General features: G+C 40.7%; 1 protein-coding gene across 1 annotated transcript in view; it reads left to right on the top strand.

The window, feature by feature from the left end:
- Positions 1-13,768, top strand: part of STAB2 (stabilin 2) — a 218,552-nt gene extending 204,784 nt beyond the window's left edge. Inside the window, exons 63-69 of the mRNA XM_082254467.1 lie at positions 187-293; positions 556-675; positions 3,041-3,190; positions 4,563-4,673; positions 6,194-6,322; positions 9,068-9,208; positions 13,653-13,768. Coding sequence (XP_082110593.1) covers positions 187-293; positions 556-675; positions 3,041-3,190; positions 4,563-4,673; positions 6,194-6,322; positions 9,068-9,208; positions 13,653-13,700 — 806 coding nt within the window. The 3' untranslated portion in view covers positions 13,701-13,768. The remainder of the gene's footprint in view (positions 1-186; positions 294-555; positions 676-3,040; positions 3,191-4,562; positions 4,674-6,193; positions 6,323-9,067; positions 9,209-13,652) is intronic.
- The last annotated feature ends 12,252 nt before the right edge of the window (positions 13,769-26,020 follow it).

Here is a 26,020-nt window from a genome sequence, read left to right as displayed (position 1 = left end):
CACATACTGTACATATTTATTTAGGTCTAAGCTGGAATAATGCCACTATGCAAAAATATCCATACCTGGAATCCATCTTTAAACAACTGAAACAATGTTCAATGTGTGAAGGCAGGCTGTGAAACAATGTATCCATAACTGTATCTTCTATTGTTCCACTGTGAATATAATTATGCTATTTTTCAGATGTGCAGTGTACCTGCAAGCCTGGCTATGTGGGAGATGGCTACCAGTGCAATGGAAACCTACTTCAAATGCTCATGACCTTCCCCGAGTTCTCTAACTTCCTTCTGGTAGGTTGTGAAACAAATGTGCCAGCATGGGTTATCATGAGCTATCATTTACTGTGATCATGTTGAACTATAGTTACCAGTGGCAATTGGTTAACATATATAAGACCTTTTTTTTTTTTTTTCCATTTCAGCTCTCCCAGGGCTAAATAATAAAAAAAAAAATGAGTTTGATATTTTTACATCAAATGTTTAATTGCAGAATTGCCTTGGTAAATAAGAAAAGCTGATGATATAATAGATTGTCACTACTTTTTTCTTGCAGGAAATCTTCAAATACTCAAATTCATCAGTGAAAGGCAAAGAGTTTGTAAGCTACCTCAGTGACCTGTCCATACAAGCAACCCTTTTTGCCCCCAGTAATGATAGCCTCAATGAGAATGTGGTAATTATGCATCTTCTGACTGACCAATAGGGAACCAGCTTTGAGATTTTCTCAAATTTGAACTGTAGACAAAAAACATTTTTGTAAATAATAGTGAAGAAGGGATAAAACTTCTGTCAGGTTTTTAATACTGTCTGCAAAATCACTGGGAAGCTTCCTGTCCTAGTGATGGTGGTCACTAAGAAAGAACATATATTCAACTGACATACATACAGAAATAATTAACAATCAATTTAATAAAATAGTGCTAGAGGCTCTGTGAATTTTTTCATTACTGTCTTTTGTCCCTGTTGGAGAGATTTTTTCGCAGTTTCTGTCCTCATGACCACTGTAACTTAGAATGGCTTTACTTCAATGCAAGGTAGCTCACTATGCAGACATGCATTGGGGTGTCACTCATTTTATATGCCACCCAAATGCACTAAAGCAATGACAAAATGCGTGTTAAAGTGGAGTTCCAGCCGTTTTGTGTTTATTAAAAGTCCGCAGCTACAAAAAGTGTACCACGATCCAGAAATGTGGCCAGCGAGAGCCTCCGTTCTCTCCCTCTTCTCCCCACGGCACCGACATCTCTATTGTGGGCATCTAGCTGTGACAAGCTGCGCGTCCTTAGTGGACGGCAGTCTTCTGGGACCTGTGACATGTCCCAGAAGATTGCAGGGAGGGAGGGGGAGATTAGAACTTCAGCTCGGGCTGTCTGGCCTAGTGTTAAAACTAGGTACCCGCTCCCCCCCCCCCCCCCCCAAAAAAATGACATGCCAAATGTGGCATGTCAGGGTCAGGAGGCCTTAAAGTGGAAATCCCACTTTTGGGTGGAACTCCGCTTTAAGGTGCCTCACAGATGTGTATGGGGTCATACAGTGTAGGGAACCCCTTCAGTAGGGTCATAAACAGGAATGAAGGCTCTAACTATACCCCATGCTGTTCAACCCCATAAGAAAGTGTTTTGATTGGAGTCACAGTTTAATGTCTGGCTGCAATTAAAGGTTTACTCTGGGGGTTCCAGGGACAAAATCTATCCTCTGTAAGTTCATAATGCAGCTACATCTGCTGCTAATGCCCTCCGTTTGTCCCCTTGAAGAAAATCCATGCGTTGATTGCTGCAGTTTGCTTCATTCAGAATGCGATAAACGGTAATTAGGAGAACACGGGACCTTTTAAATGGGTCAATTTAAGAGCTGAAACATTTACATTATCACAGGAGTATGTGCATTGTTTGAGTAAATAATAGGTCCAGTGTGCAGACTGTTGAGGCAAATGTAATACTAGTTTTTAAGTTTATTTTTTAAATTTCCTTATCTCGTGGTCAGTGGAGTTGATTTAAAAAAAAGAAATATCCACTTTGAACTTTTGATTCAAAGCAACAGTGTGGCCACATACATAATAAAGAGTTGTATGGGAGAATGCTACATCTGACTCTCTGTTGGGTTTTATATTGGTGAAGATGATGACTTTCTATCTATTTTATCATTACTTCTATGTATAGTCACAAATAGTGCAACCTTCACATTTCACTTCACACAAAGACCATGCATGCAAGATTAGGTTAATGTGGTGAATCATCACTTTGTAAAGAATAGCCAATCACATGCAGGGAAAAAAATAAAAAAAATGTGTTTTTGCTTGCACATGATTGGATGATGGAGACCAGTAGAGCCTCACCTCATTCAATAGGCTCTGTGGAATATTCCCTTGCAACTTCAATTGCAAAGTGAACAGTATATTTGCCTTTAGAAAATCATTCCCCATATTTCGAAAAAATGATGGACAGTTTAGTTGCAGCTCGGTGGTGGGCAAAGCGAATGGTGCCATTCTTAAAAGAGAAGTATGGGAATCCTATTTTTTATTTAGTCATACTTACCTAAGTGGATGCAGCATCGGTCTGATGCTGCATCTGTCCCCCATCGGCTCTAACATTGCGAACGGAGCAATTAAACATCGCCAATCGCTGGGTCCTCACAGCTCCCTGAGCAAAGGCTGAGCTGGGTGCCGGACCAAGCATGTCGGGGAATCCAACCAAACCAGGCTCACAATGGGTCACAGGAGTGTAGAATGAACTGCACTCCTGTGACCCACAGAAGTACAGCCAAACAAGCTTTGGTTGTACTTCTCCTTTTAATCAAAAAGAAATGCACAGTCAAAATTTGGATGGTAGATGTTTTGGACCCACACTTTGCCTGCCTTTGCAATTGACTCTTCTTCCAAAATTTTTATTGGTGGGTGGAATTAGAATGTCTTCAACATATGCAATCAAAAGAGCTGTAAAAATAGAAGGATACATATTTATATAACACAATAAAATGATTGTACTTAATCTGCATAGTAGTATTGTCTTAACGATTTCCTAATTTGTTTAATTCAATAGACTCTTTCTGGACGGGATATAGAATATCATATTGCAAATGTCAGCACAGTATATTTTGGGGACCTCAGTAATGGAACATCACTTCAGACACGGCTGGGTGACAAACTCCTTATTTTGTTTGGCGACACTTCCTCAGATTCCCAAACCAAGGTGAGGGAAACCTGTTTCTATTATACCTCGACAATGTCATTACAGAAAGTTAATATGTTTATACCTTATATGTTAAATACACCCTATATACCAGAATTACTAGAAGTGGATGCTATGTTTTCCCCCCCTTTGTTTTTACAGCTGATATTTCTGAGAATAAAGCATCCTATCCTCATAGTGTATATACATTTCAGTATTTACTCTCTATACATTTGAAAAAACACCAGTTTCTGCATAAATGACACATATTGTAACTTACCAGCTATGTGCTAGATCAGTGTTTCTCAACCTTTCTTCAGTCGAGGCACCCTTTAAAATTATTACCAATTTCACCTTCCAAAATTCTGAACAATCTCGAGGCACCCCATTCTAAAATTTGAAAAACTATTCTAGTAGTTTTACTTAGTGCAGCAACATCCACACATGTAGGACTCCAAATGTTAGAGGTGATTTATTCTTCCAAAGCAAAAACTTTTCAACACTGGTACTGACTAAGTATTCCAATGTTTCTCTTCTCCCTCAGTTTTCCTCCATCACTCAGCTAATGAGAACCCAACACTGATGGAGAGGGGCAGGGGAGGGTCAAATAAGGATGCTGTGCAGGCAACTGTTATCCTCCTTATTAATTGACGTCATTGGTTGTTAGGACACCGGTAGCTAGAAGGTCGTAATGGTGCACAATAAACATCTGTGACTTTTTGTAACTAGATGGCAGTCTTGTTCTACTTGCTGGCTTGTATACAATTTTTGTGCAATTTTTAGGCATTTTGCTAAGGCACCCCTGAAGATATCTGCGGGAACCCTGGTTGAAAAAGGCTGTGCTAAACGATTCACTTTGTACAGATACAACTACCTATGATTCCTGCTTCTTTCATTTTTTTGGTCTAGGCTCTACGACTGAGATCTGTAACGGTTCAGTAACCAGAAATAGATAAAAAAACAGAAATAAATAAAAAAAAAAAAAAAAAAAAAAACAGTTGCTAGGAACAGAATCTCCAGGATGTCAGATACTCGCAACAGAATATTATAGAGTACCATCTTTATTTTTAAATGTCCAGACATTTAGCAATATCAACTACTTGCTAATAAAAATGTAATTTAAAATATAAATGCTTGATATGAAAAACCCAAACAATTTAATGACATACTCTAGCAATTACGTTGCCAGCCGATTTTCTGCGCCAAGATAACTAATCACTATAATGCACAGTCTGAAGGGGGTAGGAAACCAGTAGTAGTCCATCAGTAGTACCAGTAGTCCATCAAGTTTAACCTTAGAAAAGAAAAAAAATTCAGAGAACCTTGCTGATTAGTCATTTGGTTTGTAAAGAAGGTCTTAATACTTATGTTTTCTGATCCCTTATTTGTTTAGGATCAAACAAGATATGTAGGTGGAAAGCGTATAATACAATGGGACTACATTGCTTCAAATGGAATAATACATATGATATCTGAACCATTGAAAGCCCCTCCTGCCCCAATAGTGAGTATAACATGAATCACTACTAATTATTCAAAAATAAAGTAAAGTGTGTCTATGTGTAAGTTCACCTGAACTACACTTTGGGTTTATACTGCCATGGTGATGTGCACCATACATGCACATTGGGTGTGTTAGTTCATTACGTCTGTGTGCGTGAGCTACTTTATGCAAATAGCTGCGTGTGCGTGAGCTACTTTATGCAAATAGCTGCGTACAGTCTATAGGTGGCTGTAAGCAGCTCTAGGGCATCCCGGGCACCAGAAATATGCTACAGGGGCCCCTAATCTGATTTGTGATTGTAGGAACAATGGTTCCAGTTCTTAGAAGGAAATGGGCTGAAACTGAAGAAACTATTTAAAAAACTTGCTAACACTAAATGTTTTTGGTGCCTATAGCAGCCAATAAGACTCCAACTGTATTGAAGTGTGGAGTTGAATTTTAAGGCCTGGTTCGTACTTATGCATTTTTTTTAGTGTTTTTTCAGAAACACACTACAGTCCATTTAACATGGTTTCCTATGGGTCCCGTTCTCATCTGTGAATTTTATGGAAAGGCCCAGGGACCAGCAGGTTGTGTTTTTGGTACTGATCGACCGATATCGGTTTTTCATTGCCGATACTGATATTTTGGCCAATGCATATTGGTATCGACCGATATTGGCCCGATATTTTTGTATATTTAAAAAAAAAAACTTTATTTTATTTATTTATTTTTTTTACAGGTACTTTTGTGGAGGGATCTGGGGGATCTAAAAGACCCCAAGCCCCTCCTCTACACTTAAAAGCATCCAAAACGCCAAGTTTGGCTGTTTTGAATGCTGTCATTTTTTTTAATCTGGCACCAAACAGTACCCGGAAGTGATGTCACTCATGACATCATTTCCGGGTTTTTGCATGGAGACCTGATCAGAGCCAAATGTGGCTTTGATCGAGTCTTCGGCGGCCGTGCAGGATGGTTGCCTGGGTCTCCCGGTGGCGTCCCCTCCCGCTCCTTGTAATGACAGCTGAGCGGCTTCTCGGCCGCATCGGTTGTCATTACAAGACAGCTGACCGTCGGCAATGGACGCTGGTACCGGGGTAATGCCTCTAGCTGCAGGCATCACTCCGGTACATGCACTTTTTTTGAAATATCGGCAATATCGGTAACCTCTGGGCCGATTCCGATATATCCGGAAAAGTGAATATCGGCCCTCGATATATTGGCTTTGTCGATGATTGGTCGATCCCTAGTTTTTGGTTCCGTAGACTTCACAGGCTCAAAAACCCCTATTGAAAAACGCAAAATGTAGATGAAATATGCATCAACTGCAACCTGCATAGATGCGAACTAGGCCTTAAAGTTCCCTCATTGCTTGGTAACAGCCCAAGCACGTATCTTATTGGCATACTTTTCATACGTGATGTACATACCTATCTTCATCAAGAAAATCATTCCCCACTCTTATGAACTGTACCTCATGCAATATTGTTTATTACCTAGAAATACATTCTACCCTTACTCAGCAATGTCTCTGTGACTAGGTCCTACATGCTGGCCATGGAGCAGGCATATTTTTTGGCATCGTCTTTGTCGTTGGTTTACTGGCATTAGCAGTGTACGCCTATAAGAAGTTCAGCAGAAAGGATTTCCAGTTCCAGCAGTTTCACGAGGTAACAATTACAAAAATATACCCCGAATGCTATTTTGTTTTGCACATACAGATAATACCTCACAAGCTCAAGACGTTTCATGAAAACAGCACACCATGATGTCACCGGTAAATGTCAGAATGTGGTAAATAAATATGGGGTGGTTCAATAAAATGCCACTTCCAGCAGAGAAATGTATAAATCAGATGTCTGTGTTATTTACTGGCTGGGATGAAGCCATTCACTCACACACAGACCCTTGTGACTGTAATCACACAGCTCACTAAGCCTGTGACTTCAGTACTGTAAATACCACCACATGATACCGTACTAAAATAGGTATTCATCAAACTTGCCCTGAAAATCATTAGCAGCCTATCACACCTTTAGGCGTTATTTGATGCCATCAAATGTAGTTGAAATACAGAAACTATAAAAAGAGTAGATATTTTTTTATTACTGTTTATTTTTACATTGGAACCAGAGCACGCTGAACTGTTTGCCTTAGTCTAAATGATCATACCGACATGTACTAGGGCAAAAGACAATTACAGGATCATGACAGCTTGTGTTTCCCTAAATTTTCATTTGGCATGCCCCTCTATGCCAGAGGGATCCAAATATTGTTGTGTTTGACATCCCTTAGGACCCATTCACACCTCTCCACAGCCGTGCATTTCGTAAAGCACACGTTTAAAAATTAAACGTTTTTTATTATAATTTTTAATGGTATCCCCAGGCACTAACCAATGCACCTCCAACAAACATGCGGCAAACCACAAAGCCAGAAAAACACTACTGGCATTGGAGTGTACTGCACCTGAAAAAAAGCTGCATCTGTTATTTTTTTGTCCAATATGGCGCATTGGCAGTTCATTGTTTTGAATGGACTGCGTTAATTCAACCTACATTAATGTACGACAGTGAACACAAGCTTCAGTACTGCAAAGGGTGAATGGTCCCTGTTGTATTGTTCAACAATGAGCCACAAAAGGAATGACTTTCATTTCATCTATTGAATGCCTAATAAGCAGCTCAACCTAAAATTATAGTACAATTAAAAGAATGCTGGTGATGCCAAACTACATGTGGAGTGCTGTGCTAGAGAAGTAAACCAAAGTAATCCAGCTGTTTCAGGCCGAGTTTGCACTAACTGCAGCCACGGCTCACAGCAGGGGTCCCGTGCGTCCCAGTTCACCATTTAAGGTGTGAATCAGGTCAGAATTTTTGCCTGAATTCAGATATGAAATGAAGCCAACGACGCACAGGATCCTTTTCCAGTGTGGTCCGCAGCCACCCCGGAGCTGTGTGAACCGGCTTCATTGAGAGCCAGTCACAGCCTCCTGTCATGCGAACTGGATACAGGGAAACCCGCATCCATTTCCCATAAGTGTTAACCCTGCCCTACGTCATTAACTACCCTATGGCTATTGGAATCTTACCAGGACAAGGGGGAAATTAAAGTGAACCTGTGCCCAGACTATGCATACTTAATTATTTGTGTATTCTCAACAAGTAGTAAAAGCACAATAAAAAAAAAAATCCACCTATCATTTTTGCAGCTGTAGACATTGTAGGAAAAAATCTTTTCATGTTTCACAGCAGAGGCGCTAAAATCTTAGCTTTCTGTCTTATTATTTCAGCACAATCTTGGCAGCCGGACAGCCTTCTACAGTAATGCAAACACACAGCTGGGGCCTCAATTGTGATCTTTGAGAATAATTAACTTCACAATACATGCAGCTAGGGAGAGGTCATATATGGCTTGCTTTAAATCTCCTTTACTGCTTTCCAATATGCAAATACTTTAATGCCTAATGTCTGGGCAAAGGTGCACTTCAGGGAAACCTGTACTCAGAGAAATATAGCATATAGGCTACCTTTGGCAAATTCTAGTTGCCTAGGACTTATCCAGTTCCAAAGATTACAGGTCCCTTCTCTCTCATCTAACTTTACAGTGGCTACCCTCCCAGTTGGGTCTCCTCTTCTTCTGCCCCCCCCCCTTTTTCCATATTGCCCCCCTCTTCTTCCCTAATCCATTACTCTATCCACCCCCATCACCTGTCCCCAGAATATTTGGGCAACAGTGAGTCTTCCTGTCAGAATACAATGAATGACGGGGATGTAGGGGATTTCTCTATCGGCAGTGTTTGTGTGGATGGAGAAATCAGTTTTTTCTGTTCAGTCCAAAACCAACAGTCAATAGCCAGCTCCACTCAGGACTCAAGCCACAGAGCCAGATAATTATTTTAAGGAGATGGCAGTCTACTCATCTCCTTCAACTGTGTAGTTAAATTGAGTAATTTTGTATTTTTTCAGGTCTCTCTTAGGATCCTTTCACACGAACGATCCAATCAGATCCACCTGTCAGTTTTTCAGGCGGACCGGATCGGATGCTCCATGCATCCCTATGGGGCAGCAGATGTCAGCGGAGACATCTCCACTGACACCCGCTGCTATCCACTTCCGATCCTATCCATGAAATCCGGGCGGATGGAAACCCTATTTTCCATCCATCTGGCGGATTGGATCGGATGAGAACGGACTGCCTGATCTCCCCATAGAGAACAGTGGGGAATATGACAGCTCCTTCTCCGCACACAGAGCGGAGACAGAGCTGTCATCCGTCTGCTCAGCGGGAATCGGCAGATCGATCCCCCTGCTGAGCAGATCGGACCTCATCGGACACACCCCCGTGGTATAATTAATGTAGTGTTTTTTTTGAACATGTGATAATAAACATAGTTCTCTTTTTAATAAATACAGGATGAAGATAAACCCTCTGTGACTGTGTCTGAGTTTGACACAAAACCATCATCAAACATTGCAAACCCTATGTATGAAAGTGCCACAACAGCAACCACTCCAGCTGAGCCCACATCAGATTCAGCTTATCATCCATTTTCTGTAAGTATTCAGTGCAATTTTGTGCCTATCTTAAACTTGGTTTTATATATAAAATACAGCAAAAATCAGTTATTTAATGTCCATGCTGCAACATCAATGATCTATGCCAGGAGTCTCCAAACTTTCAAAACAAAGAGCCAGTTTACTGCCCTTTAAACTTTTGGGGGCAATGACAGATTTGTACTTGCAGACCCGCTTAATCGTCTGATAATGTGCACAAATCATATGTTTTGTTCTCCCTAACAATGTATACCATATAATGCTATCTTGTAGCTTGGCTTATCTTGTACTCACTGCCAAAAGTCCTATGTTTGAAGATCTAATAAAGGACACACACAAAAAAAATAAATAAATAAAAAAATAAAACTTTAGAGGGGGCCGGATTGTGGCCAGTGGGAGTAGAAAATTCCCTGGCATCAGTGGTAGTAAATTATGCCGTAGGTTTGGTGGTCAGTGGGAGTAAAACAAATTACATCATTAATGTCATTGGGAGAATCAGTGCCCCATCATTGGTGTGAATGGGAGGAATAGTGCCCCATAATTGCTGTCAGTGGGAGAATTAGTTCCCTATCTCTGGTGTGAGTGGGAGGGAATAGTACACCACTGTTGGTGTCAGTGGGAGGAATAGTGCCCCATCTTTGGTGTCAAGAGGAAGGAATAGTGCCCCAATGGCTTAATAAAAGCAAGCAAAGGGCCCCATCTGACCTGTGGGCCACAGTTTAGAGACCCCTGATCTATGCAAAAAAAACTGTAGTAAATTGAAAAAAATGTAAATCATACCTTGTCTCTAAAGCGTGCTTAGCAAAAAATATTTTTTAAAAACAGTTTATTTTCTATTACAAATCAGGCTCTGAATACCAATTTTGACCTTTGATAAATAGACCCTATAGTGTAAATGAATGCACTATCATATGACGTGTTGTACTTGGCAGACAGTGCTTCGTGCAGGAAACCATGACACACTGATGGCAAGAAAAAGATCAGCTATTTAAAGATCCTCCTATTAAATTTCTGAGTGCTTACAGGGCCTCGTGCAGTGGAACACTTGCCGATTTGTCACAAAGTCTGAAAGCTCCTTTCTAAATCATCCAATATACAAACATTGGATATGTAATAATATTTGCATTAAGCAAAATTTTTCTTTAAAGCTGAACTCTAGACAGAGATAATATACAACTTAACATGTTTTACCTTAATGCAAAGAATGCATTAAGGGGAAAAATGTTTAAGGTATCATTATCATCCCCTCACCCCCCCCCCCCCGCCACTCCTCTTTACTTACCTGAGCCCTCATTTAATCCAGTTCTGTGCACATCTACAGCTCTTCTTTGCCCTCACTTCAGAGTCTCACTGGGTTTTCTGAAGCAGTGGGAGCCATTGGTTACCGTTGCTGTCAATCAAACCCAGTGACTAGGGGGCAGGGCTGAGTCCCGCTCTCTGTGTCAATAGACGCATCTGCTGCTGCTGCTCAGGATTGAGCCTGCATAAATACCCCCATAGGAATCTGCTTCCTTTGGGGGCACTCGCTGGGGAGGAGGAGCCAGGAGTACCGGGGGAGGACTCGAGAAGAGTAGGTTCTAGGCCGCATTGTGCAACTCCATTGCACAGAGCAGGTAAGTATAAACCAGTTTGTTATTTTTACAAACTCATTTACAATCACTTTAATGTAGCTCTGTAATCATTTATACATCATGAAATGCATTTTTAAAATGCAAGCAGTATATGTACCTGAGTTTTTGGTATAAGCCTCCTTCAGTCTTGTACACTTGTACAGCAGGGTTGGAGTGTAAGAAAAAGCAGCACAAGGAATCCAATCTGTTCATGTGCTGACAAGATGCATGCTGATAGGAGGAGAAAGAGTGACAGAGATGTGCTGCCCTTCCTTTCAACGTGTGTTCATGTTTATGATCTGTAAAGTTGGATTCACACTTTGTATGCCTAGATGTGCATAAATCTATGTACAACATACAGCGCTACCCCACAATAAATCTATATGACAACAAATAATTCATACCTTAACAAATAACCTATAGAAATATGGTTTTGGTATACATAATACATTTTTTATATAATACATTTTGTGTAGCACTGTATGTTGCATATGTTTCTTTAATATCATTCAGATATTTATACAGCAGAGAGATATAATTTTGCCCCTGTACAAATCGCTAGTAAGACCTCATCTGAAATATGCAGTTCAGTTTTGGGCACCAGTTCTCAAAAAGGATATCAGGGAACTGGAGAAAGTGCAGTGAAGGGCAACCAAACTGATAAGAGGCATGGAGGACCTCGGCTATGAGGAAAGATTAGAGGAACTGAATTTATTCTCTCTTAAGAAAAGGAGATTAAGGGGGGGATATGATCAACATGTATAAATACATAAGGGGTCCATATAGTGAACTTGGTGTTGAGGCATTTACTTTAAGGTCATCACAGAGGACAAGGGGGGCACTCTTTATTTAATCTCCGAATACAGAAATGTTTCTTCACAGTAAAAGCTGTGAACATTTGGAATAGACTCCCCCAAGAGTTGGTTCTGGCCAGCTCAGTATATTGCTTTAAAAAAAGGCCTGGATTCTTTCCTAAATAAATATAATATAACTGTGTATTCACAATTATAGGTAAAGTTGATCCAGGGAATATCAGATTGCCTCTCAGGGGATCAGGAAGGAATTTTTTCCCCTGCCGGAGCAAATTGGATCATGCTTTGCTGGGGTTTTTTTTTCCTTCCTCTGGATCATTTGTGGGTATAGGGTTGTGTATATGGGATTGTACAGGTTTTTTATTGGTTGAACTAGATGGACTTGTGTCTTTTTTCAACCTGACTATGTAACTTTGTAGCTTGGGCTGAGGGGGGTTTAGGGTTAGCACAGATATTTTTGTATTTGCTTTTTGAATGGATCCACATCCAGCAGTTTCGCTTTCCTATACTACATTACATTGATGTAAACCTGCCACATAGAGAATTGCATTTCTACTTGTAATGCATCTTCATGCAACAAAATACATGAGTTTTGCTGCTGCATTAAAATGGACAAGTGTAAATAGACCCTGAAGGTCTACCCACAGTTTGACAGTCAACTCATTGGTCACAATAGCTAAGATATTCACATTTTCAGCACTGAAGGATAGTCAAACTCGGACCCCCCTTCTAACACCTACACGAACATGTCCATGGAAGAAAGCTGTATATACTTACCTGTTTTTAGGCTGCTCTGGTCACATGATTGGCTCCCCTCTGGCAACTACCAGTGGCTTTGGGGAAGGGGAGGGAGCGGCAACAACGGATGGCCCATAAAAAGCCTATGTTTGATGTCACTACACAGGCATTTAAGCTATTGTCGGCACTCTCTCCTTTTCCCTGTAGCTGGCATTGGCTGACACGGGGAGGATGACCGGACCAGAGCAGCCTGAGAATAGACAAGCATATACATGTTTTTTGTACATGGTAGTTAGTATAGGTGTTAGAAGGGGGATAGAAGCAATTTTAAGGTTAGATTGAGCCCGGAATTCTACTTTAAATAAATTATATGTAGATTTGTCCAAGGGGATGCATTAAGTGAATCTGAATAAAATTAAAAGGAACAAGATTAGTGTAAGTAAATGTTCTATAATACAGCAGTACATCATACTACACTATATATAAACTGCTGTCTACACAAGCCAATACGTGGTTATATAAGCAATTATGTTGCAAAATATTGTGTTCTACAAGAAGTGGATTTTTTTTACACTAACAGAATTAGTTGACTTTGTTTTATCTTTTCTCTTAATCCTGAAATTTTGTTTATGCTGGTTTGCTTTCAGGTTCATTTACATGGGTGATCCATACAGCATTTACTGTAAAACTATCTATTTACTTTTTTCCACCCCTGAGCTGCATGCAGGCAGCCCATAAAAAGTAAATGGGTACACACTGACCATACAGACAGACAGGTATGCAGTGACAGGTGAATGAACCCAGACACAGACCCTGTGCATCCAGCTCCATGCCCCTGCCCATGTACACCAGTCAGTGAATAGGTACGCATTGATCACACAGACTCACCCACACGACCGAGAATGACTATCTATAGCAGCGATGGCAAACCTTGGCACCCCAGATGTTTTGGAACTACATTTCCCATGATGCTCATGCACTCTGCAGTGCAGTTGAGCTTCATGGGAAATGTAGTTCCAAAACATCTGGGATGCCAAGGTTTGCCATCACTGAATTCTATAGGCTGCCTGCATGCAGCTCAGTGGCACTAGAAAAAGCAAACAAAATAACTCTGGCTGCTGCACAGAGCTCAACAACCACTTTTTGTACAGTGTGTTAGCTAGATTTTACCATTCACAAACTACATACATTTTATATTCAGGTCATGTGAATCTGTATATTTTCACTACGATAGGCATCATTGCAAATATGGGTTTATTTTATTCCATTTTTGATTTCTTTTAGGATTCGGATGAGCAGCAGCTAGTATCCTTTGCCGTGCGAACCAAATAAAAAAGGAATAGAAAATTCAGCATTACATATAAAACAAGAACAGCTGTTTTTGCCTTGTAAAATAAGACAATGGTAGCAATCCACCTATCAAATGACAGAAAAAGACTATTTGCCACATTTATATCTTCTGGCTCATTCATTTTCTGAATGTAGTGTTTCCTGCCTCCAGAAGAACTGAGCCTTGCTCTGGGGCAGTTCATCAAATTACTGCCTCTTTTTGCTGTGAAATTGTAAATAAAATGTTTTAATGTCTCTGCCTGGGAATCTTTTATAATCACATTCTTATTTACCATAGGTAAGGTTTTTGTTGTTCCCCACAGCCATTGATCTGATTCAACCTGCACCATTAAATGACATCTGAAAAATGAGGATTAAAACCAAAGTGGTAGCTGTGGGGCAATAAAGAATAGCGCAAACTTAAAGTGTATCTGAACCAAACATGTTATGGTTTGCAGCTTACAAAAGATCCTAATGCGGATAATAGATTGGCAAGTTTTTGGTTGTGTGTGGGTTTTTTTTTTTTTTTTTTTTACTGTTTTTACCTATTTTTATCATTTGTTGATCAGAACTACAACATGCTTGTGCAATTTGTGTGAACCCGGCCACTTATAGCATCCACCTGAATCATTTATGACCGGGTGACAACATAGGACAGCGATAGGGAGAAAGATGGAACTTTTTCACCCCAAGTGCCAGTTAAATTAATATATTAATGTAATTTTTGTAGCGGACCCCCCAGAACCCCTTAGGGCCTAGTTATGACCTTCAGAGGCAGAGAGGGGCTACATACCTCCTGTGGGTGTGGATTGTCAGGCATGGTGGGTAGTGATGCAGGTAAAATAAACGTTGGGCGCCAGTCACTTTTATGCTGAAATAAAGGAATCGTTTATTTCTTCTCAACAGGACAAGAATAAACTGAGGGAGAGAGGGGTAGGGTCCAGGACACCCTTTAAGAACAGTCTATTAGGCAGACTCCTATTGCAAAAGACAGGTTATTCAGACAGCGGTACAGGATAGCAGACCTTAGAGAATTATTAGGTATCCATGAGCTTCAGATTGATCTGGGAGACATCTTCTCTCCACTAGACACAATCCCTTTCTGTGGTCTGTACTGTCTGGACAGCTGTATAAGCTCCATAAGATACAAGCAGGTTACTCACACAGGTTACTGGATGTCTGTGGATGATCTTTCCCTTGTGGGTCGCTGGCTCTCCTCAGCAGAATCCCAGGTATCTGACCAGGCCTCAGGCTTCAGGCCAAGTCAGCAGCAAACAGCAGCACACACCCTCCCCCAAGGGGGGTCCGGGCGGGAAGAGACCGATTATTGGACCTCCCATCCTTTAAATAAGATCCCCCACAATGCCGTAGTGACACTGTGATTGGCTGAGGGACACATGGACATTAACAGTTTGTTTAACTGTAATTCTCACTCTAGTGCCAGAGGCTACAGTGCCACCTACTGACGGAAGGGAGAAACGCAGTCAAACAGATTAAGAAGGGAAATTCAATGACCACAGAATAATCACAGCCAAGCTAGCTAAGGCTCAGCAAACTAAATTTAACAGCAACCTTGCATTAAGACAAGGGTGCTACATTTTAAAATAATTTTTAAAGGTTATGTTTTACTGTATATGTTATATGAGATATTGTAATATCTCATATTTCCTAAATAAAAATAAATTGCAAAGAATATGTTAAAGGTTAAATTCATTTTGCTGAAAAAAAGTGTGCATTTTTTTTTTTTTCAGGGGAGTCTGCAGAGCATTGCAGTGGATCATGGGCTCAATGTCAGGCTCCTGCTCACTCTTCCTACAGCTCTGTGTGGGAAGTGTGAATGGACTATGAGCTTTTTTTGATCAGCATTATTATTATATAGGATTTATATAGCGCCGACAGTTTATGCAGCGCTTTACAACTTGAGGGTAGGCAGTACAAATACAATACACTTTAATACAGTAGGAATCAGAGGGCCCTGCTCGTTAGAGCTTACAATCTAAGAGGGAGGCATCAGCATGCTTGCACTCCATTAAAACTAGAAGTCTGCCGTGGGGACAGGCTTGACTTGTAGTCTATTCATAAACAGATCCCACGCAGCCACGTCAATATCACATGTGACAATGATTGCAAAGGGAAGAACCCTGCTCACTGTCATAATCAAGGGGGGGCCTGCTTGAACATGGCACATATTAACCACTTTACGTCTGCTCACATTGCTGCTACCGCAGCAATGTGGCTCGTTATCGTCCAGCGACGTAGTACTACGTCGCTGGACTCCTCCCCTTATGGGCGGCGCTTGCGCGCCGCTGGAGGCTCGCTCCCGCTGTGTTCAGTCACAGCGGGAGTCGGGCCAGGGGAGGAGCAGCGGCGATCGCCACTGCTCTTCCCCGATCGTCGAGGGGACAAACAGTGACAGATTGCATGGTTCAGCATAGCTGAACATGCGATCTGTCCCTGTGTCACTCAGTCACCTCCCCCCACACATGTCAGTAAGCACCAGGCATACATTAACCCCTCCCTCTCCAATAAAATTAACCCCTTCCCTGCCAGTGTCATTTTTACAGTAACAGTGCATATTTATAGCACTGATTACTGCAGTAATGTCACTGGTACCCCCAAAAATGACAGTCAAGGGTCCGATCTGTCCGCCGCAATGTCGCAGTCCCACAATCGCAGATCGCCGCCATTACTCATTAAAAAAAAAAAAAAAAACACCAAAAATGACAGAAATCTTTCCCTTAGTTAGTAAAACGCAATAACTTTTGCGCAAACCAATCAAAATACACTTATTGCGATTTTTTTTTACCAAAAATATGTAGCAGAAAACAAATTGGCCAAAAAATTTAAAAAAATTTAGATTTTTACATTTTTTTTGGGGGGGGGGGGGGGGGGGGAATTTCATATAAAAAAAAAAAACGTGAAAAATAGTTATTTTTTCAAAATGTACGCTTTTTTTTTTTATAGCGCAAAAAGTAAAAAATCGCACAGGGGATCAAATACCACCAAAAGAAAGCTCTGTTTGTGGGAAAAAGGACGTAAATTTCCTTTGGGTACAGCGTCGCACGACCGCGCAATTGTCAGTTAAAGTCGCACAGTGCCGAATCGCAAAAAGTGGCCTGGACGTAAGACAGAAAAATCCTCTGGTGGTAAAGTGGTTAAATATGGGTGTTACATGTTCAAAAGGTGAACCTATCCTTTAAAGATTTACCAAAGTTTTAGTGATTGAATGCACATCTATTGAACAGTCTCAAGTGCCTAGTTCACATGAGCTTCAGATTGATACAGTATTAGAGTACATCCAACCCAGTAGAGCGTGTAAGCAGCCATGCAGATGCTTATTATCAGGCTCCTCTCATAAATACAAATTCACAAAATAGATTAAAAAAGATGAAAAAAACTAAAATGTATATAGTACAAAAAAAAAAAACATGGCAAATGTTTGTGCTACACAGGGTTTTGGAAAATAAAATGTCATCCAGTTATGGCCTGGGTCTGCTTTAAATTAGGGAAAAATCATATTTTAAAATAAAGTGCACAGTAAACTATTTACACATATTGAAGAGGATTCCAGTCGGTGGAGTTTTTCTTTGCTCTTGGAAAAATAAAAATTTACAGTAAGGGCTCTTTCACACGGTCCGCATTCCGTTGCGGACCATGCTATGCTCAGCGGGGAATCGATCCGCCGATCCCCACTGAGCCGCACTGCGTGCGGAGCAGTGTTAATTTCGTCGACGAAAACGTTTTCGTCGACTAAATTAACACAATTTTAGTAGACTAAAATATGACTAAAACTAAAATGGCATTTTAGTCATAAGACTAACTAAAACTAAATAAAAAATTGACATCAAAATTAACACTCCTCTGCTGGCCATTTCTATATCGGCAACACAATTCCATCCAGAGTATGTAATAATAGCACATTAAAGTTTAAACATGTATTGCACCACCGCATACGCGTAAGTAAGGGGCATCTACTAAGCTGCTGAAAATTAAACAATTAGGAAAAAGGCTTTTCTTATATTTTTCCCTAATATTTAATGTTGGTAATATATTCAGGTAATCTGTGCTATGACATTACAGCCAATGGAGTTTACAGCAGTGTTAATTTCGTCAACAAAAAACGTTTTCGCCACCGGCATTTTTCAACTGACGAAAAACGAGACGCAAAAGTATAGTACATTTTCGTCAAATGACGACAACTATGACGAAAATCAAATCCAATTTCGTTAATGAACAAAAACTAAACAAGAATGTGAGGCAGGGACGTTTACCCAACTTCTGGTTTTCACGGAGCTCCGCCTGTGTGGCATCTGGCGTGGCGTGTCCTGTGACGTCCGACGTGAGGAGTGGACTACTACAAGAGAGTCGACTCTAGACCAGTCACCTGACCTCACCAGAGCACTGCAGCTGCAGCACTACAGCCAGACGCGCCAGGCCCGACTCATCACACGGCACTGGCACCCGGCCACCACCACCAGCCACGTGCTCCCATTCTCTGCAGTATGCATTTTGCAAAGCCAAACATAGGATGCCATCTCCTGTTTCAGTCATGTGTTCCCACTCTCTGCAGTCTGTATACAGCGCTTCCATACACATCTCAACTCCTTCAGCAACACGCGCCCACTCTCTCTACTTCGCCAGGCACCACCCTCTGAGTTCACAGGAGCCCCAACTACAGGGGTGGCATTGGATATCAATGTGCACTTATAGTACTCACTCTCAAGAAAACAATTGTTGTTTGTGCCGGAAAACCAATGTTGATTTGTTGCAGATTTCTCACAGAAACTCTGGTCTAAAAAAATGTTAACATTTCCGGCTAGCTAAAGAAAAAAATCTACGTAGAGCTGATTTAATACACCTCAACTAAGGAATTCATTATTACAGTCACAGTAGATAGCAAATATATACAAATGAAAAAGCCATGCCAGCATTAAATACAACAGATACATTATACATGATTTCTAAACTCACAAACCTTATAATATCATTAGTATGATAAAAGTATAGCAGCCTCAAGGTGTGTTCTAGGTATTAGTGAAGGTCCATTTATTTAGCTCAGAGCGAAGTCTAAATTGTAATTCTGAGTCAGGGTTCAGTGTTGGTGTTTCCCTCTGGTCTAGAAGGTTGTAGAAAGTTCAGCAGAAGATGGAGATTTAGTGCTGTGGAGACTGTCGGAGCTCCTCTGGGGTACCTCCTAGTCTGGGGTGAGGGGGGGGGGGGGGGTGACCTTGGGCCAGGGATTGGAAGCATCCGGCCACAACACACAGAGGAAAGCAAGTGCAGGACAGTAAGTAGAGCTGCACTACTGGGGACTTCCAAGGGGGGAGACTGCAATACGTAGCCAGTTCTCCCTGAAGACAGCGTTGTGCCAAGTCTTGATCCCTTCCCTGGGAGATCTTCTGCAATGAGTCTGCCAGGTGGGCTGGTGAGAGGGACCGTCTGGAGGACTGTGGAGGAAAGTTAGCCTGGAGGGCTAGTGAAAGGGGCAGCTGCAGCCAGGTGAGTTGGCAGTGCCTGAAGAGGTGCTGCTGGGACCAGTAGCCACAGGAGGAAGAATGCAAGCTGATCACTGTGTTCTGCTACACAAGGGGCTTAGAGTTCCTCCCTGCAAAAAGCCATTGCTAAATCTGACTGCGTCCATCAGATTCATCTACAGTGACATCTATTCCTCTAAAACAAAGGGCCCAGATTTCAATATTTAGGTGTATAAAGTCTAATGAAAGCACCAAACAGTCTGAGCTCAGAAAACATTTATTTAGTATTGGATCACAAACAAAAACATGAATTTTGGGGCTCAACAACCTCCACCCCTTCTTTAAGAATGTTTTGGCTGTTTCGTGTTGTTGGTTGTGAACCAATACCAATATTAAACATTTTCAGATTATCAAACTGTTTGGCGCTCTCAGAGAGGCTGCAATTGCAGATTAGATGAAGAAAGTCAGAGAGATGTCAAAAGGCCTTGTCTGCATACTTGTTCTAGATTAGTAACTCAATGTAACTAACCCAAAACATGTCTTGGCTTCAGCCAAAGGGGTCAGCGTTTCAACCAAGCAGCTTGCATTTGCAGTCTCTGCAATTTCAACCTCAATAATTCGCTTAGGAAAGTTTTCATTTAACAAGGTCCCCACCACCTTTTCTCACATAACACACATAGGGGTTCATTTACAAAATAGTAAATTAGACAAAAAGTCTGCACTGCAAGTGTATTGCAAAAGCAGTTGCACCAGATCTGAGGGGGAAGCTTTGAAATGAGGGAAAGCTCTGCTGATTTCCATCATTCAATCATGTGTAAGCAAAAATTATGTTTTTTTTTTTTTTTTCTTGCATGTTCCCCTCAGATCTAGAGCAACTACACTATTTGCCTTTAGTATATCAGACCCATAGCATACAAGGCGTGTCTAAAAAGTTTAGTAAATGGTCCGATATCTCAACAGCAACATGGGCCAGGTGGGCGCACATGCACTTGGCTATCCAGGGACATGTCAACAAGCACCACCCAGCATGGAGTACACATGACAGTCAGGGTAAACCAGCTGCGTGCAGTTAAACAGTCAGTGTGAGAGATAAGGTCACAGTGCAATAGAGCAATGAGTGAACATTAAGCTCTGCTACAAATTGGGGAAAACGACGATGGAGAAGCAAGAAATGTTGGTGCAAGCGTACAGGGCAGAAAATGTGTTTACAACTGGTTCAAAACGCTTTCACCACAGAAAGGAAACCACTGAGGATGAGCCACGTTCGGCCATTGACAAGCAGAACCGCAGACATGATCGAGCGAGTGCGGCAAATTCTGGCACAATATCGGCAACTGACTCTACAATTGATGGCTGAGGAATTGGGCATTAGCAAGCACATGGTGCACACCTTCGTCTGCTAAGATTTGGGTAAGGGGAAGATCTGTTCCCGGTTTGTGCCGCACAAGCTGACAGACGAACAGAAAGCAAAATGGATGGAAACCTGTGGAGATTTCATTACCAAGTGTGACCAGGACCCATCTTTTCTGTGAACCATTTTCACAGGGGATGAAACCTGGTGCTACCAGTTCGATCCAAATCCAAGCGGCAATCAATAAAATGGCATTCCCCACCTAAAGAGCGTCATAAAAAGGCGCACGTTTTGTGGACGTGGCGGCAATCCAAGAATGTGTGACAACGGTTCTGTGATCGATTCCCAAAGAGGGCTTTACTGACAGTCTCAGAAGCTTTATGAACGTTGCCAAAAGTGTGTTGTGAAGGATGGCGATTATTTTTAAGGCCAATAAAAAGGTAATTTTTTGTATCTTCTATTTTGTTTATTTTCTGATACCATTCACCAAACTTTTTAGACACACCTCGTGTGCTGTATATTGCTTGTGATCATTCGAAACAAAAAAGTGGAAAACTGCCATGCTGGGCACGTCCATCTAGTCACAAGCTCAGCATAGCGCTCAATAAAAGGTTTTTATTTGGTCAACATATTCCAAATGTGTATCCGGTATCCTATGGTCTTATCTAATGTGTCGGAGGAGAGAAAAGAAAAAAAAAAAAAAAAAAGAAGACAGTACACAAATTGAAATCTAAGCATAAATTTAATATCTTTTTCAATAAATCTGTACAACTGCCACTATACTGAAAAAACGTCACCACAAATTGTAAATACATTCATTATTTAAACACTGATTGCAATTTAAACACCGATTGCAATACATTCATTATTTTATAGCTGTGTTTTTATTAAGCAAATATAAATCAGGTGTGAATCTTGATTAACTGGAAGCACAACTGCCTAAAATCATTTGAAGATACACTAAAGGTACCACACTTCATAAAACTAAATATAAAATGTACAATAAGGCAAATAGCTAAAAATGCAGTATTACGGCTATAGTGATTATAGTGCACTTGTTTCATACACCCACAGGACATTGTGCAAATAGTATATCATATGCATTTCAAAGCTGCAAGTGTTCAACACAGTTATCCTAATTACACTCAATGTAAACATATTCTACAGATATCGGATGTTCTGTATTTTTTTTATTTTTTTTAATTCTCAACACTATACAACAAATGATCTGTCAAGTAATGAAATCAAATGGGTTTTTCACTTAAGAAGAACATGGACCAGCCTGTGCAATATAATGGAGTGACCCTTTCATTCCCCCTACCAAATAAGTAGTTACTATGGGGCTCTTACACCAATATATCTTAAGTTGTGCACCAAGATCCCTATTATAGCTATATTCAACCTTCTGCAATACCAGTTTTCACCAGGTGAAATATAAACATATAGCTCTCTGTCCTATCCTGTGGAGATAAAAGGTAATAGAGGGAAGGACTCCTCTTCCTTGCTTTCATCAAGAGTTTGAGGGTCTGTTTTAAATGCAAAACCCATTTGAATACATTGTTAAAATAGTGCACATTTAAAAATCTTGATAAATAACACTGTTACTATCTGGAAAAGTAATGCACAAAATCTAGGAGGGATGCAGCGTCTCCTTAAGATTCATTGCCTCAAAGCTTCATTTATGTCTGGGGCACACTAGATTTAATCATGAACGTTATAAAACATCAAAAAGGTTAAGACAAAATACACAAACTATCCCATTATCTTCTATGGTTGTCTGTACAACATAGTACCTAGAAACGTTAAATCACTACTTGGTCTTCAAATTAGAGAAACTTACTTTGGTTTCATTGGATGGATGGATGTGGTTTTCAAAAGGTGTTACTAGGGAAAGAGGTTAGTGTTTTTAATGGACACACACGCTGATGTATAGTTTTGTCACAATGAAATGTATACAATGCAGCAGGGTGCTCATGTAGTGCACTGTGTTAAACAAAATTATATATATATATATATATATATATATATATATATATATATATATATATATATATATATATATATATATATATTTTGTGTCCAAGTCTTACTGTAAAGGCACAATAAAGTGAATTTATGGCAGCCTTTCTCAACCTTTTCAACACAGAGAAACCCTTGAAATAAGTTTCCAGGTCTCAGGAAACCTCTGCAAAAAATGTCTATCTACAACTCATGATACATTAGTGTGATGGTCATTGGGAAGAATTCCCCCTCACAGATAACAAAAAAGATCAATGGTGTCAGTGGGAGAGGCAGAAAGTGCTCATTGCTCAAAAAAAACGCTTAGCAACCTCTGGAGGAACCCTGGTTGAGAAACCCTGGTCTATGGGAATAAAAGTTAAACTACAAGCTTTGGCAGGTTCCTGAAAGCCTAAACCTGTACCATTCAAATTTATTAAATCGGGGTCACAAATGAGGTCCTATATGTCTAACAAAGTGCTGAACATAGGAAGCTATAATTAGTACATAAGAGTGTAAGATAGTGCAGACAAGCTACCCGAGACTGCTAAAGGTTACGGCCATCAGCGCTTCTTTACAAATGAATGCTATACCTAGCGATCCACAGCCTCTTGCTGTACACAAACCTGATGTTTTCCATAACTCCATACAAGTTTAATATAGTTGGGTAGTAAGTCAGCTTTGCTTCTGTCATGTTTACTTACCTCTAATACTTGTCCCTGCACCCAAAAGAGAGCTACATGTGTGTTAGGGAGCATTTAATATTGGTGGTCACCGAATGATAATGGTCCACTTCCAGCACTGCCACTATTCAGCTCTCAGGGTATTCTTCCTAGTGCTTTGCAGTCACTTTTATACTGTTTACAGTGCATTATGACTCCACTACAGTACTGAGACTAGCCACAAAAAGGTCAGTCTTTTGGCAAATGGCCATCAGCTAGTATATATATTTTTTTAAATTATAGGTTTTTTCATTTCCAGTCTGTGAAGGGCTAATGTTTTGCACTAATGTGACCAATCACTGCCATCTTTCACTAAATATCTGTATCTGCCTAAATGAACACAATTTTAATAGCTGCATATTAAGTGTAGTTTGAATGCTATGTTTGTTCTTGATACAGCTTTATGTGATATTAGATACAGAGGAAAGATGTCATCTTTAAATCCAATAGTAGGTCAACAAAAGAGGAAAGATGTCAATCTTTAAATCCAATAGTAGGTCAACAAAAATCAACAAGTCATCATACAATCTATATGCAATTCAGTCCTTACATTCATGATAAGGACGCAGATTAAGCAAGTACACACATAATGAAATAAATGGAAGCTGCATTTTGCGGAAAATAACATCTGCAATACCCATCATTCACATGTACAAAAGTCCACTTCGTCAAAATTGGCTATTTAACAAAAGCATTTCAATAAAAACCATCCACATTTTACTGCACCATAAAATAACACAATATGTAAACAAATATTTTCAGATAATGCAAGCGAGCATAATAAAATATGTATGTACATATTGACATCACCAGACCAAAACACACACACACACACACACACACACACACACACACACACACACACACACACACACACACACACACACACACACACACACACACACACACACAGCAGTTACATGAAAGAAGGGAAGTCCAAACACGTACGAAGATGGAGGATCAGTACCAGCAGAGCTATTGCTGTTATAGGTAATCTGCACATAGGAAGCCTATATGCACTTTATATTGCACAGGCCTAAACTGTGAAATTATGCCATGCTGAATTCAAGGATAGTATGAACCTCTGTGTACACCCAGAGCAGGCATTAATGAACGCCAAAAGAATAAAACGGGACACAATCTTCAGTTTAAAATTAGTGGAAGACTCCAAATTTGCTAAAGTCTCCTTCTAAAAATACAGGCTCCCTGGCTAGCATGCTGATCCAAATGCTTCAGTAATCTGAATCACTGCCTAGGAACAAGTATGCTGAAAAGAGCTCTGACTTATTTCTGACTTTCCGGATCTGAATTTGTTTCAGATCAATGACTTGAGATTTTTAAAGTATTGAAGCCAAAGACAGCCAAGCGTCTAGCACATTCAAAATACCTTTATAGAAATGGCGTTTTAAAAAGTGAGCATAATCTCTAGATAGCAGATTACCGTGTTGGTGGGCCCATACCCCTGACTAATATAGGCAAAAAAATAGAAAAGATGGGGCTTTCAAGGCCAATGGGAGGAGGATCATATACAGGTCCCTCTCAAAAAATTACAGAAAATAATGAACTTTATCACAATATGCTAATGTACTGTTAAACATTAGACTTTCATATATTTTAGATTCATTACACACAACTGAAGTAGTGCAAGCCTTTTATGGTTTTAATATTGATGATTTTGGCATACAGCTCATGAAAAACCAAAATTCCTATCTCAAAAAATTAGCATATCATGAAAAGGTTCTCTAAACGAGCTATTAACCTAATCATCTGAATCAACTAATTAACTCTAAACACCTGCAAAAGATTCCTGAGGCTTTTAAAAACTCCCAGCCTGGTTCATTACTCAAAACCGCAATCATGGGTAAGACTACCGACCTGACTGCTGTCCAGAAGGCCATCATTGACACCCTCAAGCAAGAGGGTAAGACACAGAAATAAATTTCTGAACGAATAGGCTGTTCCCAGAGTGCTGTATCAAGGCACCTCAGTGGGAAGTCTGTGGGAAGGAAAAAGTGTGGCAGAAAACGCTGCACAACGAGAAGAGGACCCTGAGGAAGATTGTGGAGAAGGACCGATTCCAGACCTTGGGGGACCTGTGGAAGCAGTGGACTGAGTCTGGAGTAGAAACATCTAGAGCCACCGTGTACAGGCGTGTGCAGGAAATGGGCTACAGGTGCCGCATTCCCCAGGTCAAGCCACTTTTGAACCAGAAACAGCGGCAGAAGCGCCTGACCTGGGCTACAGAGAAGCAGCACTGGACTGTTGCTCAGTGGTCCAAAGTACTTTTTTCGGATGAAAGCAAATTTTGCATGTCATTCGGAAATCAAGGTGTCAGAGTCTGGAGGAAGACTGGCGAGAGGGAAATGCCAAAATGCCTGAAGTCCAGTGTCAAGTACCCACAGTCAGTGATGGTCTGGGGTGCCATGTCAGCTGCTTGTGTTGGTCCACTGTGTTTTATCAAGGGCAGGGTCAATGCAGCTAGCTATCAGGAGATTTTGGAGCACTTCATGCTTCCATCTGCTGAAAAGCTTTATGGAGATGAAGATTTCATTTTTCAGCACGACCTGGCACCTGCTCACAGTGCCAAAACCACTGGTAAATGGTTTACTGACCATGGTATTACTGTGCTCAATTGGCCTGCCAACTCTCCTGACCTGAACCCCATAGAGAATTTGTGGGATGTTGTGAAGAGAAAGTTGAGAGACGCAAGACCCAACACTCTGGATGAGCTCAAGGGCGCTATTGAAGCATCCTGGGCCTCCATAACACCTCAGCAGT

This window comes from Pelophylax lessonae, assembly GCF_965119305.1.
Source record: "Pelophylax lessonae genome assembly, chromosome: 4".
In the NCBI taxonomy this organism is placed as follows: domain Eukaryota; kingdom Metazoa; phylum Chordata; class Amphibia; order Anura; family Ranidae; genus Pelophylax; species Pelophylax lessonae.
Note: the sequence above shows the minus strand (reverse complement) of the source record. Positions and strands in the feature narration are given on the sequence as shown.